General features: G+C 43.3%; 1 protein-coding gene across 2 annotated transcripts; it reads right to left on the minus strand.

Moving 5' to 3' along the window:
* Window positions 1-993: 993 nt before the first annotated feature.
* On the minus strand, window positions 994-23,582 carry RUBCNL (rubicon like autophagy enhancer). 2 transcript variants are annotated; one of them, XM_064440856.1, is made up of 16 exons: window positions 23,470-23,582; window positions 22,776-22,885; window positions 20,525-20,633; window positions 17,657-18,328; window positions 13,475-13,560; window positions 10,056-10,263; window positions 9,065-9,169; window positions 7,767-7,809; window positions 7,270-7,402; window positions 6,706-6,851; window positions 5,821-5,885; window positions 4,363-4,601; window positions 3,529-3,590; window positions 2,155-2,308; window positions 1,940-2,030; window positions 994-1,486 (listed from the first exon to the last, which is right to left on the minus strand). In XM_064440856.1, the coding sequence occupies exons 2-16, from the start codon at window positions 22,845-22,847 to the stop codon at window positions 1,374-1,376; spliced, it is 2,298 nt and encodes a 765-aa protein (XP_064296926.1). In that variant the 5' UTR covers window positions 22,848-22,885; window positions 23,470-23,582; the 3' UTR covers window positions 994-1,373. The 2 variants fall into 2 exon arrangements, with proteins under 2 accessions (XP_064296926.1, XP_064296925.1); XM_064440855.1 differs by having other exon boundaries at window positions 17,645-18,328.
* Window positions 23,583-24,286: the final 704 nt, after the last annotated feature.

Genomic DNA, 24,286 nt, shown 5'->3' on the forward strand with positions numbered 1-24,286 from the left:
TAAGTGGTAAGGTGCTGGCAGTGGGGGGCTGCAGGGCAGCCTCTGTGTGAGGAGACCACACTGCCCCGGCCAGACAAACTGCTTCCAGACGGCTCTGACGGACCCACCCTGCAGGGCACAGCTGAGCACCTCAGCCAAGACTGTGGTACCTCTGAGGAAATATTTAAGAAAGGGAAAAACACCACATAGGCAGGGGCTGGGGGGCATATAAACACCAAGGTCAGTGAAGGAGGAAGGGGACGAGTTGCTCCAGGCACCAGAGACTCCCCTGCAGCCCCTGGAAAGGATCCCACTGGAACACATGGATATTTCCTGAAGGAACTACGTCTCCTGGAGAGCCCATGTGGGACCAGGTTTATCCTGAAGGACTGCAGGCCACAGGATGGGTGCATACAGGAGCAGGGGCACAGGGTGAGGAGGAAGGAGCAGCAGAGAGGAACTGTTACGGACAGACCACAATCCCTCCCCATTTCCCATCCCCCTGCACCACTTGGAGCAGGGGGGAAGGTAGAAGAGGTAGGAATGAAGAAGTCAAGTTAAGCCTGGGAAAAAGGGTGGGTGAGGTAGGGGGAAGCTGTTGTTTTGTCTTTGTTTCTCATCCCCCTCCTCAATTTCTAATTGGCAATAAATTGAATTTTCCCCAATTCGAGTCTGTTTTGCCCATGACAGTAGTTGGTAAGTGATCATCCTGTCTTTATCTCGACCTATGAGCTCCTCCATCTTATTTTCTCTCCCTGTCCTGTTCAGGAGAGGGAGTGAGAGAGCAGCTGGGTGGGCATCTAGCAGCAGGCCAACGTCAACCACCACAAGCTGTCCAACACATCTATTTAAAAGAAACTTAAAATCCACTGGTTCACATTAAGCACTTGGCAGAACAGAATTTCAGATCAGCATCTCCCCAAAGCTTCCAGACAAGCTTTTTCTATTGTAGAGCTTTTGAGAGAATGATTTCGTACTTTACCACTTTTTCCTCTTTCCAAAATCCAACACAGGTAAGGATTTTCAACATTCATTTACTATCTATACATTATTTGCAGAATTACAGAGAATAATAATTTTCATATGGAAAAATATAATATTAAAAATCTTACATACAACAACAAAACATAGCAACAAAAGGCTGCTCACAGAATTCACATCCATTCTTTCTGTCACCAGTTAAGATGAAAGTCCTTTAGGATGAGTTTTCAATGATGATACTGAAGTCTTCTTTTTCTTTTTTCTTTTTTTTTTTTTCTTTTTTTTAACCCCCCATAAAGGAGACACACATTAAAGAGAGTAATGTCTAAAACAACATTATTTAATTCTTAGTAAGGCACCTGAAGATTTGGCTTTGAGCGTCTTCTGAAATCAGCAGTCAGAGGAATCCAGTTTCATGGAGGCACCAGTGACGGAGTTTCTGAAAGCGTCCTCCGAGCTGCAATCCGCAGACATTTGGGGCAGCCTCCAGATTTGAAGCATGCTTTGTGAAAGCATGTTTTGCACTCTGTTTATACATACAAGCAGTTTAACATTCAGGAAAAAGTGAATTTAAAAAATGAATCAATAGAACATCCCTCAAGGAACACAGCTATCTAGTTCACCCAAGCATAAAAGTAAACAGAAGCAGTGTAAGGCTGGGACAACAATCACCACTGTAGTAACTATGGCTGAACTAAACTGTCCCAGGCGCTCTCTCATGCGTAGACCCCAAAAATAGCCTCCCCCTGCAGCCACAATTATGTTCAGGCAAGTCCCTGGTTTTTGCTCTCTGAATTCACTGATGCAAGACAGCTGCCACAGTCTGGTTTTCAAAGATACATGCTATCCATGGCTTTCACATACACAGGCTTCAGTGAAGCAAGCTCTCAATGTCTTCCTAAAACAAGTCTGAACAGTTTTACACAGCAACATCCCCCCAAGGAAGAAAGAAAAAAAAATTGTTTGGTCTGGAACATACCTGTGCACCTTTTGCATTTGGCAATCTGATATGGAAAGAGCAGATCGGCGCTCTGACAGAATTCACAGATAAACCCCTTTGCTTGACAGAGCTACAAAGGACAGCAAAAGAGTTTGTTTACTTTTAATCTACGAAAAATCTACTTAGAAATGTTAGGAGGGATATTCCTCACGCTAGCAGCTGAAAGGACACTCAGAGCCCTGGCTTTGCCTTACCTCGCAACCATCCACATGGGAGGTGGAGCTCTTCAGAATATCTTTAAGTAGGGGCAGTAACTGCCCTCGTTTGGTCTTCACCAGATCATCCAGTGAGAAGAGATGCAGCTCCTCTGTCAGATGCCTGGGCACCTGTTCAAATTCTTTCAGTACTCTACAAAGAGAAAGAAAAGACAAACCAAGTTACAAAAATCTGTGTTTCAAGTATATTTGAAGAATAATCTTCTTTAACTTCTCTAGTCACCCAGGGATCACACAAGGCAAGGTCATGCTAAATCCCACCTCCTCTCCCAATTTGAGATCACATTAACAAAAACTAGAGGGTTTGGGATTTAGAATAAAGTGTCTGCTTTAAATGTGCATCCCTCGGGCGTTGCAGTTGCCATGCGCAGTTATCCCAGCAATTCTTAAATAATGTGTAAAGGCCTCTCTCCTGCCTCAGGAACAGGTACGTAAAATCCCATATAGTTAATCTAGGGTTATTTGCTTTTTTGGTTTTTTTTTCTTCCAAAGAGAATTTTGAGGGTTTTTATCCTGCGTAGGTCACTATCAGGTGAAATTATGCTTGTACTGAGTGGGTGAACACTGAACTTTTAAAATATCACCAATGTCAAGGGTACAGTGAAGTTCCTAATGCTTATTTCTATAATGGAATCACAAGCGGTCGTCCAGAAGAGAGACATTAAAAACAGACATAAGCAAAAGAAGCTTTAAAAGTAGGTTATGTTCTCTCTTTGATATAGACCTCTTTTATGCATCAATTACATATTGTTCACCAAAATTAAATAGAAATGTATTTTAAAGAGGACAGCAATTCTGCAGTAAAGGTTTTATCCTTCCCATGTCTACCTATTAGTTACGCCCATAGTTTGTGAAGGTGAATACCAAAAATCTTTAAATTGCAGCAACAAATAAGGTAATGTTTTGGTATTTATTGCTTTTGGTTACTACTTTAAGCTGAATACTTTTGTAAAAAACTAAATTGAGCATTATGACAGATTTAAACCCTCAAGGAACACATTTGTTAATATTTTTTTAAAAGACAAATCACCTCAGAGATATACATAAGTATCTTTGACCTTTTAAGAACGAGTGAGAACCTAAGAGAGACATTAGGAAAAAATATACACCTAACAAAAATCATTCAGTGTTTAAAACCAAATGTCTGTTACAAGAAACAGAAAGCCAACAGAAAACCTGTTCTTCACTCAACACCTGTAATGCGATAGACAGAAGTTTTGTTAACAGATTTTTCTCTAATGATCATATTAACTCATTTAAAACTGCACTCAAATGTCTCTTGAGAAGGTGGCTCTATAAGCATCTTAGGTATATTTTAGCAAGCTATTTTTCATGCACAATCATGGCCCATACCTTTCACCAAACCTGCAGGTTTTCAAAAGCTTTTTTAAATGAAAAAGCTGTTCTTGTGCCTCCTAAAAGATAAAGGGCAAAAACAAAACAACTTTTAAATGAAATGCAATTGCATTTATATATTCATAAGGGAGGAACACCTCTATTGGAGTCAGCAACCCTTGTCAGTACATCAAGCCACACCTAAAAATAGGAACTTCACACTCAGCACAGAATTAAACAAATGGATTTTCTAATGCACAAAAGGCCAAGGAAGGCAAAAGACTACTTTTATTTACCGACAAGGGAAGCAATTCCTAATGCTACAAATGGCTCCATGTCAGCACACCAAGATGACCCAAGCATGTGTAAGAACAGATAAGTGTCTCCTCAGATAAGAAGGGAGCGCGTGGCAACTTGTTACCTTCGGCAGAGCACCCTTCCTCAAGCTGTAGGAGGTACAGCCTTTAGATGAGCCAAGGGTGTTTTCTCTAACAGCCCACAAAATTAAGGAGTTCAAAACTTTCCAACACCCAATTGCCAAGCAAAGGTAAGCATTTACTGCCAGAACCCAGCTACCCCCATGAGCTAAAATTGGAAACCAATAAGGAAACGCCTCTGAAAGACAAGGGGGAAAATGAGACCTCTGGCATAAGTTGGGAACTTCTCCCTCCTCCCCCTTCATCTGAGGGGAGTAGGGTAAGCCCCAGCAGCAGCAATGGGACAAGCCGAAGTGCGAAGAAACCAACTTTGCCTCCTTCCTACATACACACACAGCAAAGGATGACCTGCCCTAAGGAGTTCTTCCCAAAAGTCTCCGACCCACAAATTCCCAATACAAAAGGCCACACTTACCCTCACCCTGTCCATTTCTTTACTTTTGGTGTAGAGGGCTTTGTTAATACATGACACATTGAAAATTGGGTGCTGCCATATGCTGTCCAGAAGGTGTTTGGAGAAGTTGCATACGTAGTATTTTTTGAAGTCCCACTTCATCAGTATTCGGGCAGGAATGGGAGACTGGGCATAGCTGTGGCAGCAGTCACAAAAGTATTTCCCCAGGTAGTCACAATAGCGGAGTCTCCTGATATATTCTGCACATAGATAGCAATGAAATTGTGAATATTTATGGGATCTCTTTGGATTGCATGATAATGTATATAATTTTTATTTAGTTATTTTAAACAATACAACAATATAAAAATACAAATCAATAAACAATTATAAGATGTATAATTATACTAAAAATAATACCTTTGGATTAGATGTATCTCTTGCCTGTATGCCTATTCTGTCTAAATAACTTAGGTCTACTGGAGTGAGGAGCAAAGGTTTTTTGAAAATTTTTAATTTTTAAGTAGGGATTTTTATTATTGTGGTAAACACATGCGTAAGGTCTGTAGTTTGCATTAGAAGAGAAAGCTTTCCTCATTTCCATATTTGTCAAACTGAACAGATTACCACCATGAGATCTTAGAGAAACCATCCCTGCTTTACCCACAAAAAAGAGACAGAATAAACCACACAGCAAAATACTTCCACCAAATGGAAAGACAAGCTGCTCTTGGAGTCACATTTGTATAATACTTTTACATATAAAGAGGTTTGTGGTTTTTTCCCAGCTACCTCAGCATCTCCAGTTTGCTCAAGTTAATGTGCCATCACAGATTGTTGACACTTCACAGGCCATCACAAATGCTGCTCTTTTGTTAGCAGACCCAGAACAAGTCTTGAAAGCCACTTCAAAGATTTCTTAGGTAAGGTCTGGTTGTCAAACCTGTAAGTCATCATGCTTTCAAGCAGTTCTCAAAATATCATAACTAAAACACAAGCAGAATTTTGTGATCAAGATTAAAGAAAAAAGTTGTAAAAAGACACCCCAAAAGAGCAAAACCACACATTCCATAGGCTCGCATAACGCTTCCATAAAGTCTCTAAAAAGAGACTTCTGGAAATGTGTAAATTATCGAAAGAAACCATTGGAAGATGTAAAACCAGCACTTTCCAGCCTGGAAGCTTGGTTGTTGGTTTGTTTTTTTTTTTTAGCTTTTCCTGTTTTGCTGTTGACTGTTGTGAATGTCTACTGTGTATGAGAAGGACATCTGTCAAGCATTGTATTCTGTCCAGAGTGAGAAATTCCAGGCAGTCGTAAGATCCCACTGCCTGTTTTATTACTGCAGGCCATCCAACAGTGAGATTTTAATTCTAGCTCAGGTGATTTTACAGTTTTGGTATATCTATGTTGGTGAAGATTATGGCCTGACTGGGACTGAATTTTTTAAGGTTTTTTCCCCTCCTTTTGGTAATACTTACTGCTTTCTATCGGAGTTCCACAACCAACACACGTGAAGTTTTGGGCAGCCACCACTACATCTCTCCTGCAATACAGAGGCAAATAGTTTCATCTTTCAGCATCCAAAACACAGCTTAATTAACATTCTCCCCCAAAGCACAAGAGAACAACGCTGGCACCAGTGAAAACGTCCCAGTTAGGAGCTGACTTCTACCTCTCCCCATAAAGAAGGGGGTTCTGGAAGGAGATGCAGATTATTATTTTAGTGGGAGTCTCCCAGCTGTTCTGTGGGGAATACACCATCAATTACTGCTTCTAAATATGACTTTTTCCAAGAATTAAATTCTTTTTCATTTCTTAAGGTGGCATCAATATCAAGAGGGAGGAGGAAATCCACATCTGCAACTGGAAGAGCAACTGGACCTGCAACAACACAGGGGATTAAGCCAGTTTGCCTACTGTGTGCATTTATCAGCTCTTTATGCAGAGTGGGACAGTGGTTTCCCCAAACAGGACCCGTCTTCTCCCTCCTTTCTGAAAACCTACTATCCATAAAATATCAGCAGGGAAGTGAGGAAACTCTTAAATTCTCCAGGTAGCCTTACACAATGAAATTTTTAAGAGTGCAGCTAAGCACACTGCCACTGTAACACCAAACAGTACGTGTATTATCACATGTAGAAGCACATGTGCCACGTTAATCAGGACGTGCCAACAGAGGGGAAAAAGATGCCATCTGCTTTCCAGCGAAGCTGGTGACAGACACTGCAGAAGGCCGTGCCATGGACTAGCCCTAACCTTCGGTTCCGTTAAATTACCCAGGCTCCTTCCATCAGCTTCAGCAGGTTTTAGACAAATCCCCATGCATTGTACTAAATGACAACGCTCGGATCCCTTAGACTTACTTGGCTGAAGGGTGAATATTAAATATAATCTGTGATCTTGGCGGGGCCCAGCCAGAAGATCCTCTTAATTTGGATATGATCTTTATTTCTTCAGCCAGATTCAAACTGGACTCAAGCTCTCTTGGAATCTCTTCTTTCAGCACAGACTATTGAGAAAGACAAACTCTTCTGATGAACAGCCCATCAGCTGGACATATGTTAAATGCTATTAAACACCTCCCTTTACTCCCCAGGATTTTAAAAGTTCAGTTTTCACCTGCATGTACTCTCCCCTCAGACAAAGTCCCTTGTATCAGTCCCAGAAGAAAGTGCAACCTGATTGTTCACAGCTGCACACCTTAATGTGCTGAAAATTGCTAAAGAGAGAACTCTTCTAAAAATTTATCTAAAGTGAACTAATAAACTGGAAGTACTTGTCTGTATTTATTTTCTTTGTTTTTGTTTTTGGGTGTTGTATTTTTTTAATGCAGCTTCCCCCTTTCCCTAACAGTGAAGCAGCTGCAGTGAGACAATGACTATTTGGGGAACCGCATAAAGAGCCCGCTGTTTTTGGCTCAGACTCACTCTCTGCTTAGATGAGCTCAGGCAACCAGACAGTTGAACTGCAGAGTCTGTCTGCAACCAGTGTTTTCTGAAAGCTCTGCACAACTCCTGGGCTGTTGCTTCAGCAGAATTGCTGCCTGGTTCAGAAGATGATCTGAAAGTTAAGCAATACAGACAGGGAAAAATAGCAGCATGTCAGCAGCAGCTCTGCTGCCTCTTCTGCATCCCTGAAAAGTTTTCTCCCATGCCTTCATTCCCATTCCCTTGCTTTGATACACCCAGGCCCTCGCAGAGCCACAGCCACCACCCTCCAGCAACACTCTGGGACCAGAGAAACGCTCTCTTAAGCCAAGCGCCACAGACATTTGCTGTCAAGCAGCATTCCTTCCCCTTCCTTGGCAGGACCAAATTTACCACTCCCACACCTTTCCCCACCCTGGCCAGAAGAGTTATCAAAAAGCTGGTCATCAGAAAAGGTAGTGCCACTGGGCTATTATAGTAAAAATACACAGCATTACCTTTCATCTGGGGTGACAGACAGATTTTCAAGGTCTTCAAGTTCTGCGGTAAAGGAGAAAATTTTATCGAGCCATCTAAGAAACAAAGCTTTTGTTACTCAGCACTGTTTTAAATCTACCTTCTGTGTTACCATAGTGTCAGTTTCACATACATTCATCTTTACAATACCCTTGCTGGATGTGGGAAATAACCTCAGCCCTGGTTGTAGAACAGGCATAAGGAGTCTTATCTCCTCTGCAGATCTCCGACATCTGCTGGTGAAGGGTACTCCCTAATATCTATGCATCATATCATCACCACCAGCCTCCCTTCAAGAGCAGGAGGACTGGTAAGGAGAGACTAACTGCCTACTAGTCCGGGTCCAGCCAGAAGGCACTAGACATAAATAATAACACAGAGAACCAGCAGAGTGCACATACAGATATTTGGAGGCACCAATCACAAACATGCCAGCTAATGCTATAAGCAAGTTACTAACAGGTGAGGTGAATGGAATGAAAGCACACACTTCATTATGTTTACATTGACAAAATATGTTCATGCAGACAAGGTGTTCACATTGGTAGCATTAGTTTTGGCCTCGCAATATTGTTGTGAAGACAAATGCTTCCCCATTCATACACGTCAAAATAACTCTTGCTACTAGAAATGCAGTTTTGGGAGCTGGTTCTTCACTCTTAGATTATGCAGAGAGGAGGTGAAAAAATAAGTGAATCTCTAAAACCAAAAGGAGCAATAAAAAAGCATTTGTTAACAGGAAAAAATAAGATAGAGGTTAAGTGTTGCTCAGGCCACTTTTAAGGTGTTTTATTTCCATGTATGTAAAAACCAGAAAGTAACCAAAGAAACTCAGGATGCCCTGAAAAGCAGAGCACTGGTGACTAAAAAGGGACAGTCTGCTCTAGTCCTGAAACAGAGGGAGGGTGACCTAAAACCTAATCAACCTCTTTAATGAGGAAATTATCACATCCTAAATTCTCTCATACCATGCTGCTATAGTTAGCTGAGGCTGTGCCAGTTTCACACTTTCGTCACCCACATTCAATAGGTTTAATCCTTAAACATAATTTCAGCCCCTTAAACCAGCATATGTATTATTTTGTAGAAGGGAAATCCTGCACCACTGTGTTATTTCTGCATGTGTTCTAATAAAGAGTCATGCATACATCGCTCTTTCCATTTTCTCATGTGACTTCTCCTGTGATAACATCTATTAAGCCAACAGATTTCCCAAACAATGCAATAGATTCAGCTGAACAACAGAGCTGTTTCTGCACTTATAATTTTAAAGCCTTACCAATAATTACATACTCATCCTCTGAGTCACTGTGGCAACGAAATCTGGTAACCTCACGATGTAATGGTAGATGCACGGGGGAGCTGACAGGCAGCAGAGCACAGCCTGTCCAGAACAAAGACACCACCAGTTAAACTCTTCCTGCATTTATAGAGTAGCTGCAATTATATTTATATTTTCCTTTGCTTACCAAAACTTTAGCACACAGCCTGTATTTACAGAGCAATTTTTAAAATTTGTTTTTATATATACACACACAGAGAAAGCCAATTCTTAGGAGCCTGTCATATAGCACGTCCCTCAGTTTCTTAGGAAGAAGCTTTTAGAGACTAAACCAAAAGATTTTATGCTATCAGTGGTCTCTCCCTTTTTCATGTGCAAACACACCATTCATTTTTCCCCACAAGTTATGCTGTTTAGACTTTAGACTTAAGTTCTATCCCTAAGATCCGTATTACTCAAGAGACTAAAAAACTACTTAAAAATGCACGTGCTGACTCAAGCATTATAGTGCCACGAGCATTTCTTATCTTGCCTCAAAACTATATGTGAATGAATACTCTGGGCAGTTCCACTCAAATCAGTTGCGTGGCCTGACCTGCATACTGCAGAAGCACAGAAGGAAAGAGCCAGGCTTCAAAACCCACAAAAAAAGGATTTAAGCAGAGAGAAAACCAGCCAACTACAGCCATGCTTTATGGAGAGTTGTGCTTGGCATGTGGCACTTCAACCTTACATTCTCTTTTTCATGTGAAAGAGAAAAAAAATTATAATAAAACACAGATGTGAACACTCAAAAGGAAGAACCTGACCCACAGGGAAAACACTTGTGGCATAATGATCCTCAGGGAATGCAGCCCTGTCGAGACACTTGAAGAAGGTAACAGAGGATTTGGTTCTAAGCAATGCCCAAATTAATTAGTATTTTCTCGCACAAAAATAAATGGCAAAGACTGTCAGAGAAGGTTGCATTGTAGACTAAGTAACTTGCCTTCATAACCACTGTCTGAAGAGTCAACAGAAGAATCGGACTTCTTCACTCCAGGGTAAGAAGATAACTCCAAATCAGTGTGATAGCTGCCATCCGATCCACTTGTTTCCTCCACACCCCAGGACTCTGCTTGTTGGCTTAGGATATTACATTTCATTTTTTCTAGCGATGCTATAATCATATCCGCAACAAAAAAGTGCGCGTTTTCCTGGACGCGAGATTGGAACACTCATTAGTACACAGCATATTTAATATTTGCTTAAGATGAAGCGAAATGTATAATTTTTGCCCATACTACTTCAACTCAAGAAATGAAAATGTAAGGCTATCTCACCTTTCATTTAAACAACAACAACAAAAAAAAAAACACCCCAAGGGCAATTCAGAGACAACATGCAAAAGGCAACTGCCCAGATAATTGTCTCACCCTTGATTAAAACACGCAATTTACTTTTATCTTACCCATCTATTAGATAAAACCAAACTTGATTACATGCCTAATTGATGAATATGTATGCATTTTAGTGACGTAGTCTTCTAGTTACACTGCATTATTTCGTATGCAAGCATGAATCCATGTAACCTATTTAATAGGATTTAATTTCAAGTCAGTGTGTACAAGTAGTTTTGCATGCATGCTAACTTGGATGGGGCCAGAAGAGGCAGGTTTGAAGGGACTGTAGATCTTCAGGTGGTGGGTAGTAAGACAAGTAACTCACAGAAGCTAGTAAAATGCTTTCATGTGTTAAAAGTTAAGGCAGTGAAGTAGGGAATATGCAGTGAGATAGCTTACATGTTCAACTCAAGGCTACATAGGAAGTCTGTGATAAGGGTAAGTGGGAACCTAGCTCCCCTGGTATTCATGCTGCCTTAAATAAAAGGTAGTAATTTCAAAGCTTCCCTGTAGCATCTCCCCACCAGACAATCCCTCCCCATGGTGTCTCTTACCATCCTGCCTGCCCAGGTCACCCATCCTCTGGGAAAAGGGAATTTGTAAAGCCACCTCTGACACCAGCGAGGCATTCAGACAAACCTGGCGCTCCCTGCCCCAATGCCACTGCTGTAATCCCTGCTTCCTGTGGTCTAACAGAGCATCCCACTGGTCCCACCTGCACTACTGCTGCTGACCCGGGCACAGCCTCCTAGCCCAGGCTCAGCTCAAAAGGGGATGCATCGCGAAAGATTGGGTGCTCTCAGATATGTGGGTGGACACTCAGAGATGCCCAGGATACTCTCCCCCCCTCCCCTTAACTCCACATGTTTGCACTTTGCAAGGCTAAACCTCTGTCTAAATTACAATGGCAGTACCTAAGGCTAGAGATTCTGAGCACAGTATAATTAAAGCCTTCTAAAAGGTGGCTTATGGTCAGAAAATTGTACTACTCACACCAGTATTCATGACATCCCCTACAACTTGTACAGGAAGCATGAAGGAAGACATCAGTGTTTAGAAATAGCTAAATCTTAAGGACTACAACACGCATCACTGCTTTCCTATTGTCTACAGCCAAATGCGTTTAAAATATATTAATCTCAACATTAGAAAGAGCCCACAGGTCCCTGCGGGTGTTTGAACACTTTAATCTTTTCCCTAACACTGATTAACATCACTTGCGTGGTGCACAGTTTCTCCAGAGACAGTTTTCAGTGAACTTCAGGACACACCATTAGCAAAGAAAAGAATGAAAGAGCTCTTTTGCTTTTGAGAGATAAAGAGAACATCTCCTGCTTTGAAGATCCAAAAAGCCTGTGTGGCAATGGTTAACCCCAAACTAGTGGCAAAGCACAGCACATCAGCATGTCCTGCTGATAAAAACAATTACGAGCGTATCTGAGAGTTGCAAAAAGATGGAACAGGATAGAGGTGCTCCTATACTCAGCATGACTATCAGCTTTCAGCTCTGCCTCCTACTAGGTCTGGCACCCTAGGAAGCAGTCCCAGCTCAGCTGTGACACACCAACCTTCTCACTTCTCTTCCCTCCCACTCGCATCAGCGGAAAGTCCCTCCAGATCATCTGGCCCATCTCCTTCCTGGCACACAACTGAAACTCTCAAGACTTGCTGACACTACAATTACCTTACATTTCAATCTCTTAAATTTCAAAGAGATTATTTCACAACCTAAAAGCGTTTCGGTTTTTGGTTTGGGTTTAGTTTAGTTTCTTTAAAGGCAGCCTCAGTCATAATGTACGGAGCTCTTGATATCTTTTAACCTGTGACCACATCAGCCCCCAATCATCTGCACAGGAGAAGGAGCTGATGAGCTCTGGCCTCACTCAGTAGTTCTCAGACTGTGGTTTCTAATCCAGATATCTACTCACTGGTCTCTCGGTGGCTGAAAGCAAATTACTCTGGGTTTGGTTCCCACGTTACAGGAGGAGAAACATTATCTCCTTTCTGAAACACCTTCCACAAAAAGTAACATGAAAAGCTAGTTCACAAGTTGGGTTTTGGTGTGTCATTTATTGGATTGTTTTTTGGTCCCATTCTACCCACCCCACCCCAGCCCCCCACAATGCCCCTTAGAGACACCAAGAGCTTCAAATCAAATGCAGAACCTGCCACTCCAGTAAAACCAGTGCTGTGTAAAAAGATGACTACCTCTTGGGCCCAGGACATGGGACCACCCACACATCCACAGTCCAGCAAAAAATCTCTTCTAGGCAAATTTTCAAAGCTCTTTTATATTAAATCCTACTACTGGCAATAACTAATTGTAACATTAACCCCTCTTTTCCAATTGCTAAAAGATTAACATTTAGCACAGAGTGTTATGTGTGACAGCATTATCTTCTCATCTTTATCTCTGTTTATAAGCTCAAATGGGCTGCCTATCTGGCAACACACCTAAGACCATTTGGGCTCCTTATGCAAATTAGAAACCATGAGAAACTGCTTAAATTAATGCAGACGTAAAAGAATTACAATAACAAGCACAGTAACTGTAACTCCAATCTCACATGCTCATAAGCACAGAAAAAAACCCCAACCTCTCCCTATCTCCCGACAGAAAAGCATGAGGTAAATCCTATCCATATGCACGTGGCTACAAGAAATTCTACATAACATATTTTAGCATAACGTTGAAGTTACTATAATAATCTTTAAGTTTGGTCACAAGGAATGCATGGGAAAATGATGACATGAAAAGCAGAAATTTACAGAGTTCTAAAATATTTTCATTATTTTAAAATAATTAAAATATTTAATTAATGGATTAAGAGTAAAAATAAATTAAGAAATAGGCACTTTAGGTTTGTAGGTTCACCCACAGATGGGAAGAAGAGGGAAGCACAGAATTTGGAAAGATTAGTCCATCTATCAGAAAGTTCTGTTATTGAGAAACGCCTCCTGTCGTTTAGTTTTGCCACTATAAAATGGAAAAAACCATGATGACAATAGTCTTTGTTGTCCTCACCTTCTCCACATCTTCCGGAAGCATGCAAATGTCCTGCAACGAACGATTCAAGGGTATAGCACCTACATTCAAAGGAGGAGTAGGACCTGCAGGTATAAGAAGAACTTTTATTAGTTATTTCTTTCTCTGCAGCTCCCAGGATGTGTGCAGGGTGACTTCCAGAAAGCAAAGTAAATTTTCCTTCCCCAAACTGAACACTGTTAGGGCTGGAGGTTGTGATGGAAGTTAAGGAGAAGGCGAGAGAAATGTGAGGAACACATTGTCATTTGAACTACCCTGGCAACCTGAAGCATGAGTATCAGCTACCAGGGAAACACAATTTAAATGTCGTGCAGTGGCAGCACCACTGCTCTCCCAACACCACTCCTCTCCCAGCTACGCCTTGAGCCACTGGGGACAACCACAGCCAGAAACTTGGGCTGAGATTACAGCGATGCTCTGCAGTTTGCAACACGGCCAGCTGACACTGCTCTCTGCTCATTCACAATAGCTGGAAGAAAAAGAAATCTCACTGCTGTCTGGGCATGCAGAGAGATTAGCCTTAAAAGATTCCCTGAATCATTGCTGGTATTGTGTGACTACAGCAAGTTTGGAAAAAACCTAGCTCGAGGTTTCCATACCTCAAGGAAATCTCCCTCCTTTTCCAAATGCAACCCATACTGCACAGTTGTATATATATCTGGGGCGGACGCACTGGCTGCAGTACTCCCTGCTGCCCAGAAGAGCAGTTTTGTCTTCCTAGCGTTCGCTGTGGAGTATGATGAGCACATGAAACAAAATTATTCTCTTTCCTGTTAAGGACTTTTCACTACATAGCAGAGCACACATCTGGTTTTCTTTTATGGATTGCATATATATATATATATTCACAATCTTCTTCCCCAGAGAATCGGAGCTGTGAGATTATGCCCTCATGTTTTGTTTTCAAAGCACTCACAACCACTGCTACAAGAAATTTGCTGGAAGGATGACAAAGATTATATATAATGTCTGTGGTTGTATACACAAATCAGATATGAAAGGAAATGACTCCTGGCTTTTTACACTGACTGGCTTTTGTTTACTACCTCTTCTTTGACCTTATAACCAAACAATTTATCTATTTCACTGTGGTGATGTTTACAGGATAAAATAGACCTTACCTAAATGCTACCACCACATATGCAATTTAAAGCTATTGCAGGTAACAGGGCTTAATCAAAGGCTCTTTATTAAAAAAAATAAATTTGCCACTCCTGAATTTGCTTAAAAGTCACAGAAATGATAAAGAAGTCCCACAAAATATGTGAATAACTTAGGAAAACTTTTTCTCCAGCTAAAGGGCACGGATTCTCAGGCCTAGTTTAGGTTCTTTATATTGCCTTATTTATAGCAACCACATTACACTTCCCTGAGCGTTTGCGACATCAGGCTGGAAAGTCAATACTGTACTCGAGTGCAGCAAAACAGACATAGTGGTTTTTGTACGGAATTATTAATACCTTCATTGTCTATAACATAGAGGAAAGGCTGACGATCTGACTTTTCAAAATAGATTTAATCACCTAATTAGGTTATTTTCATCGCTATTTGACGATTCATCTTACCGGAGAAGCAGTGTGTGGGGAATACAGGTAGGTGCTAAAGGCTCTGCACCTTGATAAAAGCCTACATTCTCATCAGTTAAGATAACAAACACTACTCTCTGAACTAAAAATAAGCAGAAATAAGGAAATTGGAAAGTTATTCCTTTCTCTTTACAATTTAAGATGCAATTCATCTTAAATATCGTTTTGAAATCTAATGGGACCTTTCTCTTTTGCTGACCTCTTGCATCCCACTTACACCTTGAAGTGAAAAGAACATAAAGCAGGAAGGAGCACAGGGAAGAAGCCTGGGCATCCAGAAACAGGATGCAACTCTGGGTCTGATGTGAAAATAATCTGTTTGCCCTTCTGTTCCTGAGCAGTGTTGCCTGGAGGCTCCTGGGGCTGGGGAAAGAGCCCTCAAGAGCCACAGAAGGAAATGACCTTGATCCACACAGAGATTAAAAACAAGAACAAGCCTGGTGAACTGCCAGTGACACACAAGCCACAACAAAGCCCCCAGAAAACAACAAATTCAGTCACATTCAGCTCTTCATTAACAATGATGAGCCTTTTCAGAAGGTTGCATGAGGCCACCAGAGAATGACCCTTAAAAGTATGAAAAAGACCTAACAGAAGCCTCATAGGCCAGCAGAAAATCCCACTGAACAAAATGTTAAATCTGACTGAAAAGAAGTATTTATTCCAATTTAAGTCATCTTATGTCACTTTCTTCTGTCTTGTGCATCCCTCACCAATTTCCTGCGAGAAACAAAAGAGAGAATCCATCACCTCTGAGACAGCAAAGGAAATGATGGCAAGTCAGGAGATGCTCGTGTGTAATTCCTGCCTTCAAAGTAGGCATTTTATTTCTTTTTTTTCCAGTTTACCATCTGCTTCTCCCAGCCTCACAGTCCTGCTCAATGCAGGGGAGAATGAGACCTCGCTCCCCCTGCCCCAAGCCTCCCAGGGGCGAGTTAATCAGCTGGAAACAACAAGGAATGATGAAATGCAGAAATTTTCACTTTGTACAGAACAGACCAAAGTCTAATGCAGACAGAGCCCACCATTTTGCACAGTGTCTAACAGGATCCCAGCTCCCATGAGAAGTATTTATTAGTAAAATCAAGGACACTACTTCTTCAGTCACCTAGCTCACGTATTCCTCTTATTGCTTTCTAGAGCCAGCAGCTTTACTGACCCAACACAAGCATGCAACACATCCTACTTGCGCCAGAAGATTGAGTCACACACAATTTATTTGTTCTTATACACGTGCCTTGCGGTCCCTGCTGACATTGAGAGCCTGGGCTGTGTTTTCCAGACCCGGCTATCCAAACCTGTGTGACTGGCCCCAGCCAGCTCCAACTGCCGGGTGTGGTTTCCTTCTCCCTGACAGGCACCTCTCAAATGCATGGGGCCAACAAAGCATAAGGAAACAACCATAATCGTCACCATACTAACTTGACAACATCCTATCCAGATGACAGAGTTATTACTGCTAAAAGCTCCCTATCCCACAACAGCACGTGCCTATTGGCGATCTCTCTGCTGACTTGAGGCCTTGGAGGAGCTCTAGAAGGACCAGAGGTTGGAAGTGGAGCTCAACAGAGCGTCACCACTAGGACTACTATTGACCAAAGGGAGAAGGAAAAAAAAAGAACCAAAGGCAGCCTTTGCCATTTTTATTTATAATACAAAGGCAGGTTGAGTGCTCCCTGCTGCTTGCCTTCTTCCCAGTAGAAAAATCAGGCCTCAGTCGCACCATCTTTCCATGGCTCAGTATCTAGTAAGATTAAGCCCTTAGATACCAATAGCATCCTTTATAAATAAAACAAAAATGCTTCATCTTACTGTAACAAAGGCTGTTCATATCAAGTTTAGGTATTAAACACGAGAGGATTGTTCTGCTGTCCCAACCGAGGTGGGGCTGCTAACACCCCCTCAGCCTGCATCTCGTCACAGACAACATGCGGGATATCCATACAGTCAGTAACTGCTGAAGGGTAGAAATGTCCTGATCTGCATCAGATAGAGCTATGTGCCTTTGAGATGGCAGGTACACTTGGAAAGGGGAAGAGGAAAAATAGTCCTGCACTGGCATAAGCCAATTTAGCCATAACAAGAATGGATGTTAATGCCCTGCCTCTAAAATCCCGGAATCAATGGACTCCCTCTCCTCCAGCTCAGGTCAAACACATGGAGATGTCCTACGGAGCCTGCACACACCAGTGAATCACTACCAAGCTCCCAGATCCACACTATCTGCTTTTGGGAGAAGGGTACCGGTGAAGACAAGATGAAGATGGTAGAAGCCTCATCTAGCAGATGTTCTACATTGCTTGCAGCTCAGCAACCTTTACATTTTACCAAAGGCTGCATGTTAGCGAAGCATTTCTGTGTCATGAGAGAGATTACTACAAGGACAAGCGCCTCGCATTTCACCAAGTCCAACCCTCTGATTCTCCTCGTTTTTAAGCTTTCTCTTTCTCCCCTTCTCCTACTCTGAATGACAGCATTTGTCTATTTCGCAATCACCATAAACAAGGCCCATTTCAGTTACGGTTGTCTTTCTTAACTCAGAAATCTTAAAAGAAAAACGGACCTGTAAAGTTACCTGTTCGATTGGCTGGCTCCGACTGGCAAAATCCACTAGGAGAACTGCTGTCACTGTTGCTGACGGGCGCGTCAGACTCCAAAGCATCAGGGTATTTCAGCAGATCTGCTGGCTTACCAACAGCTGAATCGGGAAGAAACCTTGAGAAAGTAAAGTCTCGTTCAGGGGAGGTACAATGTTCTTTTCCAGAATGCACAACAGCCGATGTGACAGTGCCTCCTGTTAATGTCACCTGGGTAAAGCAGTCCCGCTTCAGAGGGGACACGTCTGAAAGAGTGAAACCGTTCAAGGAGGAAGCAGTAGGATCCCTGTCAGAGTAACGGGGACAAAAGAAAGTATCCAAGGAAGGTTTAGAGGAATCGCGGCACGTGTTGTCCCAACACGCCCGGTGCCTTGTAAACCGAATGTCTGTTTGTGTACAGGCAGCATTGTGATGTGCAAAATCGCTGTCGCTGTCGTCATGGCTATCCCCATCGCTGCTTTCTTCCCACTGTTCCACGTCACTGTCCAGATGATCGGCTCCCTGCATTGCGTTCTGCTCCAGCACCAAAGAGGGCTTCAAACCAGATGCATTTAAAACAGACACGAGAATGTCTTTGATAGCTTCAGCACCGTCTGGGTACGATCCAAAACTACAGGCATGTCCAATCACTGCCGGCCTTGAGTATTCATCTGTTCAGAACAGGGAAGAAACCAAGAGGTTAGGAAACAATTCTAAAAAAGAAAAATTTAAATTCTAATTTACAACATGAATAAAATGCACAGTATTTTTATCATGGGTGAGAAGAAAGGGAAGAACTGAATCCACACACCACTCTCTGCTGCGTCTTCCTGTAAGAAAGCTCTTGCTTTCTGTGGTCAGGAAGCAATTCTGTTGTTGATAAGGCTAGGTAATAAACCAACAGTGAAGTATGCTGCTGCTAGCCAAACACAATTAGTTAGGACTTTAATGGTGACCAATTGTCAGCATGCTTGAAAACACCATCGTTCTGCAAAACTGGATGAGGTATGGTTACCAGTACAGGCACTGGGTGTATTGCCAGTAAAAGAGACAGTCACATTATAGCAAGACATATGGAGTATCAATACAGCAGGAAGTAAAAAAAAAAAAGTACACTTGGTAATAAAAAGTCACATGCTTGCATGTTTCAGTTCAGTCTGACACTCCTCCTCATGTGGGAAAGGCTATTTTAACCTTCAGTCCATTATTCATAAGGGTGGCAGCATTTACGTAAACCCATGAAGAAAATTAGCTCCGTCACAGAGAGTTCATTATAACTCCTTGGAAGGAATCAAAAGTACTGCCTGCTGACGTCCTATGTGATGTAGTGCAAAACTGGTGTTCAACACAAAATGGAAAAACTGCTTTTAGTGGCAAACACGGCAACATCTACATGTGATGTAGAAGTGGGCACTGCAACCAGTAGCTAGCTATTCAAGAATAAATTGAAGTCCTATATACCTTGAACGAAAAGCCTCACAGGAATTGCTATCACCCAAGCAAAGGAAAGATTAGACACAAAGTCTACATTCAAGAAGAAACTACCAACCACATCATGACAGTGAAGTTAACTGTCTCCTTTGGGAAAGATAAGTCAGTTGTAAAATTCTAAGAATAGACACAATCATTTCCAGGGCAAAGAACTCTTAGTTAGGACCACAAGGAATGTTAAACACCGCTGGTGAAAAAAGCGGCAAGTCTTGCAGACTGCAGACTTTGCCCAGAGGTTGGTCTCCTTGGACGTATCTCAATGGAAAACAGTAAAACTCTCCACGAGTCATTCACCTGAAGCCAGCACACACTCAGACTGCATGATAAGAAAGTTTACTAATGAAGGAATCAAAACAAAAGCCCCCATGTACTTTGGAAAAGCAAATCTCTATAAAGAGCCACCTGCCACTTACCAGGACAAAGCTCCTGCAGAAACAGCCGCAAAACTGCACATTTTACTGGCGGCTCTTGCAAAGGAACACCTCATCAGTGTAGCCAGCCATGGCAGTGTAAGGGCAGGAATGGGAAAATAAAACCTAGCTAACTTTCAAACATATTACTATCTTTTCAGGAAAATAAAGCAATTTTAGTAACTATTGACATTTTCAATTGCAGAGGAATACCTTAACCAGGGCTGAAAACAGCATCTTTTCTGTGCGAGAAAGTCTTCAACTCTTCTGCTCTGCTCTCCTACTGCAACACCCATCCTGACAGCCTTTCCATCCTGTCTCATCCTTCACCAGATCCATTACGTCAGCATCAAGGAACATCTCTAGCACTAATCATACAACCATGCTGACTTACTCTGCTAAATACTTGTTCTTGGTGGATTGCAAGAGAAAAAAGAGCAAGTTTTAAAAATTTAACTCACGCTTCTGCTATGACAAGCTTAAAAAAAAAAAAAACACACACACCACCACAAAAAAAAAATCCCCAAACAAACGAAAGCCCACATTTTATGCTACTACCAACGGGTTCGTTCCAATGAAAAATTAAAAAAACCTCAAGGTCAGTTTTGCAACTGATACTTATATGAGTAATTATAGTAATCTGTTAAAATCTGAGAAACTATTTCTTGAATGAACAAGGAGTTAACCTGCCAAGAATCATCTGGATTGTTCAAGAATTTTACTCTTGAGCACTCAAAATGCCACCATAATTAAAACAGCCGAACTACCATTTAAAAGCCAAAAACCCCCATACTCTCAACTGTATAATATATACTGATGCTGTCGCACCTTCAGAGCCAATAAGCAAGGTTCACTCTCCAACCAGGCTATACTTGTTTAGTACACATAAACATCGATAGCTTTTGCTAGCACTACAAGCACCAGCAAAGCTCCCAAAGGGAGGCATTTTAGAACAAAGTGGTATACCTGAGAGAACGGAGATTTGAGGTGTCGGAGCAAGGCAGCTAATCCTCGCCGAGGGATTTGAAGAATATGCTGACTCAGTAAAAGCCACCTTTAGGCTCTCGTGGTTTAACTAGAACAAGAACACACAGGCAGACAATTTGGTTATAAGACAGCAGTACTCTGGTAATGATACCCCCAGCCTTACAGTCATCCCAGTAGGAAGAACACTGTGCTTAGGCCTGCTGACAGTCACCTAACCACTGCCTGTATTTCTGGTTGTCTGAAAATCTTCCCGGAAGCACACACTGCCAGAAAAGTAGTCATCTCAACTCTGCATCTTGCATTTCACTCCAGAAGGCAGGTCACCAAAAGAAAATCTCCACAGTAGGAGAATTAAACACGTGCATAAGGCATACATGAGGCAAAACGGTGAATCAGATCTCTATATATCTGTCAAAATAACAGCAATGAAGTGGAATAGAATTCAAGAAACCACCGATCTGTAGCTGGAAGCACGGGCCTGTTTAGATGTATACAAGCTCTGAGCTAAATCTACGAGGCTCCCACTCCAGAAGCACCTGATGCATGTGCTGCCTGATCTCCCAGCTGTATCGACCCATAACCATGTCTGCCTAATTTGATACAACACAGTACATGTGGGTCATGTCAGCAACGTGGCTGGCCCAGCATAAAGCAAGAAGCGACACAAACAGATAATACTTGACGTGACATGCAGTCTGCCAGTATAAGCTGACAAAAATGTTGAATGCATCTGAACTGACTGAGCAGGTTTATACCAGATCAGCATTTTGCTTTCTGTGGTCACCACGCTTCTGATTTGGTATTTCAAACCCCAAAGCTGGATTCACCATATTGCCAAACCAGCGCAGGCTGAAGCAGCAGTTTAACGCAGATACCGAGGGGCTAATTCCAACAAGGGAGCAAGATACACTAAGGACAGCAAAGCAACAGGTCTCCTCCCCAAGCTCACAAATTCCTCGTGAGGGTCTCACATTCGTCTCCCACTCCCTCTCCACTGCCTCAAGCGTGTCACAGACCTGCAGAGCACATCACAGAAACCAGGGAATTCAAAGGGGTGCCCTGCTCCGACAGGCACACCATTAAAAGGCGCTTAACCAAGGTGCACCTTGTGCCTTCTCCCTACTTGCAGTCATCAGCGAGACATCTTCACACAGAAATACCCCCAGGGTGCCTCTCGCCCCCCCCTCCCCCCTCCCCGTTATCCGCTACAAAGACGGGGGAGTTGAAAGGTGTGTTGTCCTCTGCCGCCCTATGCTGACCTCTTCGTTCCCCACATGGTCCCGTGGGAGAGCGAGGTGACTCAGAGCAGATCTAGTCCAGATACCCTTCAGACTCAGAGGAAGCAGAAAAAATGAAAACCCACAAAGAATTTCCCTTTTAACTGAAGAATAACATTTCGGGCCAAAAATAGGATGCTGAATTTCAAATATTTAGTATCTGATTATGCCAGTGCTTAGAAAAATACTCTTCTCAGTATCTGATAGTGTTTTTTTTCCCCCTCTGCACTAATTTAGAGAAACCATTGTGTAAGCAGGCCTTATAAATAAATTGTCAATATTACTGGATAAATTAGCTCTCACAGGAACTCATTTTTTATTAATTACTTTTCTTAAAAAGTGTTTTTAATCTCAGCAATTAGCAGGCTACCCTTTAGGGTGCAAGTATCACAACTGCCTGACGCCAGGGTGAATGCAAGTACTTTATCAGCAAGCATAGATATGAAGAGTACTAAGTTTTAAGATTTTTCTCTTTTTTTAAGCAACCCTCCCATCTCTTAGGTCTTATCAGAAGCAACTGGTGTTCTGAGAATTCAGATAAAAGATTTCCATTTACTTTCAAGATATTACTATTTCAGCTATAGCACAGATTGGGAAAGACCTCCTATTTCACTAAAGTAATATCAAATTAAAAGAAAAAAAAGGAAAAAGGCAATTAAAGAGCACTTTTAAGAAAAGATGATAACACAGGTACATGAAAAGTACTACAACACACTGCCATAACCAATAAAAACAACTGACAGTTTTCCATCTTTCGTAGCGTAAATGAGTCAGCCTTTCCCCCCCCCCCCAATATTGGGACTGTATGTCCAAAATTAACTCTGCAATGAAACCGCCAGCAGACAAAAGTAAAGCGTTTACCACAACCACTGACAACTAAAAGCTATTTTTTTACGAGTCCCCCCAGCTAACGGAAACACAGAGCCAACATTCGGCTGCTTTCCCTGCCGTACCTTTTCAGAGGGGGGGTGCTTGAGGACCGCCGTTCTGCTGTAGCTGGCCAGGGCTACTGCATGGAGAGACATGGTGGGGGCACGTTCATCTTTTTGGGGCTGACAAGTACCTGGAAGCAAGAGAGAAAAGGATTACAGTCACCACCGCGGTTCTCCGTGTGTTTCGCAGGCTCCACGTTTAATATTCTGAACTGTTTTTGCTCTTGACTTCACATGTTTATAAGCTTCCCGAAAAGCAGAGCTCAGCAACAGTGGAAATCGGTGTTAGGAAGAGCCTAATTTAGATTAAACAACAACAACAAAACCCAACCAAAACACAACAGGAATGCCTATCACAGGCATAAGGGGGGCGTACCGCTCGGCTGTACCCCGCAGCTCGTTGTGCCGGGAGTTAGAGCCGGGGCGGACTCGGCAGCAGCGCAGCCCCGGCTCCGCGGCACAGGCTGCTCCCCCCGGGGCCGGGCTCCGAACCCCACCGCGGCGCCGGGAAGCCGCACAGCCCCTCACACGGAGGCGCTCGGCCGGCTGGTCAGCTTTGGAGAGCTTTGGGTCCGGAGAGAGGCAGCGGAGCATCCCGCCGCGCCAGCGCCTCCCGCCCCACCAAGGCGCGCCGTGCAAGACGCCGGCCGGCCGGCCGGCCTGCCTGCCTGCCTGCCGGCCTGCCTCCCGCCCGGCCCCGGCGCCCCGTCCCCACCTGCGGCCGCCGCGCCCGCCTCCTTCGCCCGGCGAGCTCCGCTCCCGCCCGCCGCGGCACAGCGCCGCTCCCGCCGGCCCTGCCGCTCCGGGGGAGCCGAGCCCAGCCGAGCGGAGCGCCGCCCCGGGGCGGAGCGGAGCTAAGCGGGGCCCCGGCCCGGCGAGGGGCTGCAGGCCCGGCCCCGGTGAGCCCTGGGGCCGCGGTGGGCCCAGCAGACCGGCCCGCGGCCACCCCGCGCTCTGGTAACTGAAGGCCGGCCCTCGGGGCTGCGGCACGGCTCGGAGAAAACAAACCAAACCCAACAAAAGCAAACAAAACCAACCCAAACAAATCCAAACAGCAATGAAAAACACCTCTGAGGAGCGGCTCGGGACTCTGGGACGGCCTGGTTTGGAGAAAAGGAGGCTGAGGGGTGACCTCGTTGCTCTCCACAGTTCCCTGAGGAGGGGAAGTGGAGAGTGAATGCTGGTCAGTTTTCCCTGGTATCCACTGATAGGATGCATGGGAATGGTTCAAAGCTGTGCCGAGGGAGGTTTAGGGTGGACACGAGGAAGCATTTCTTTATTGAGAGGGTGGTCAAACGCTGGAACAGGCTTTTTGGAGAGGTAGTCGATGCCCCAAGCCTCTCCATGCTTAAGAGGCACTTGGGCAATGTCCTTAACAACGTGTTAACTTTTGGTCAGCCTTGAATTGGTCAGTCAGTTGGACTAGGTGATCGTCATAGGTCCCTTCCAACCAAAACAGCCTATTCTATCCTATTCTAAACCCAAGATAAGTCAATCAGGTGAATGGAGGGTGTTTTCTCAATCAGGGTGGG

Source organism: Phalacrocorax carbo, chromosome 1, assembly GCF_963921805.1.
Source record: "Phalacrocorax carbo chromosome 1, bPhaCar2.1, whole genome shotgun sequence".
Classification (NCBI taxonomy): Eukaryota; Metazoa; Chordata; class Aves; order Suliformes; family Phalacrocoracidae; genus Phalacrocorax; species Phalacrocorax carbo.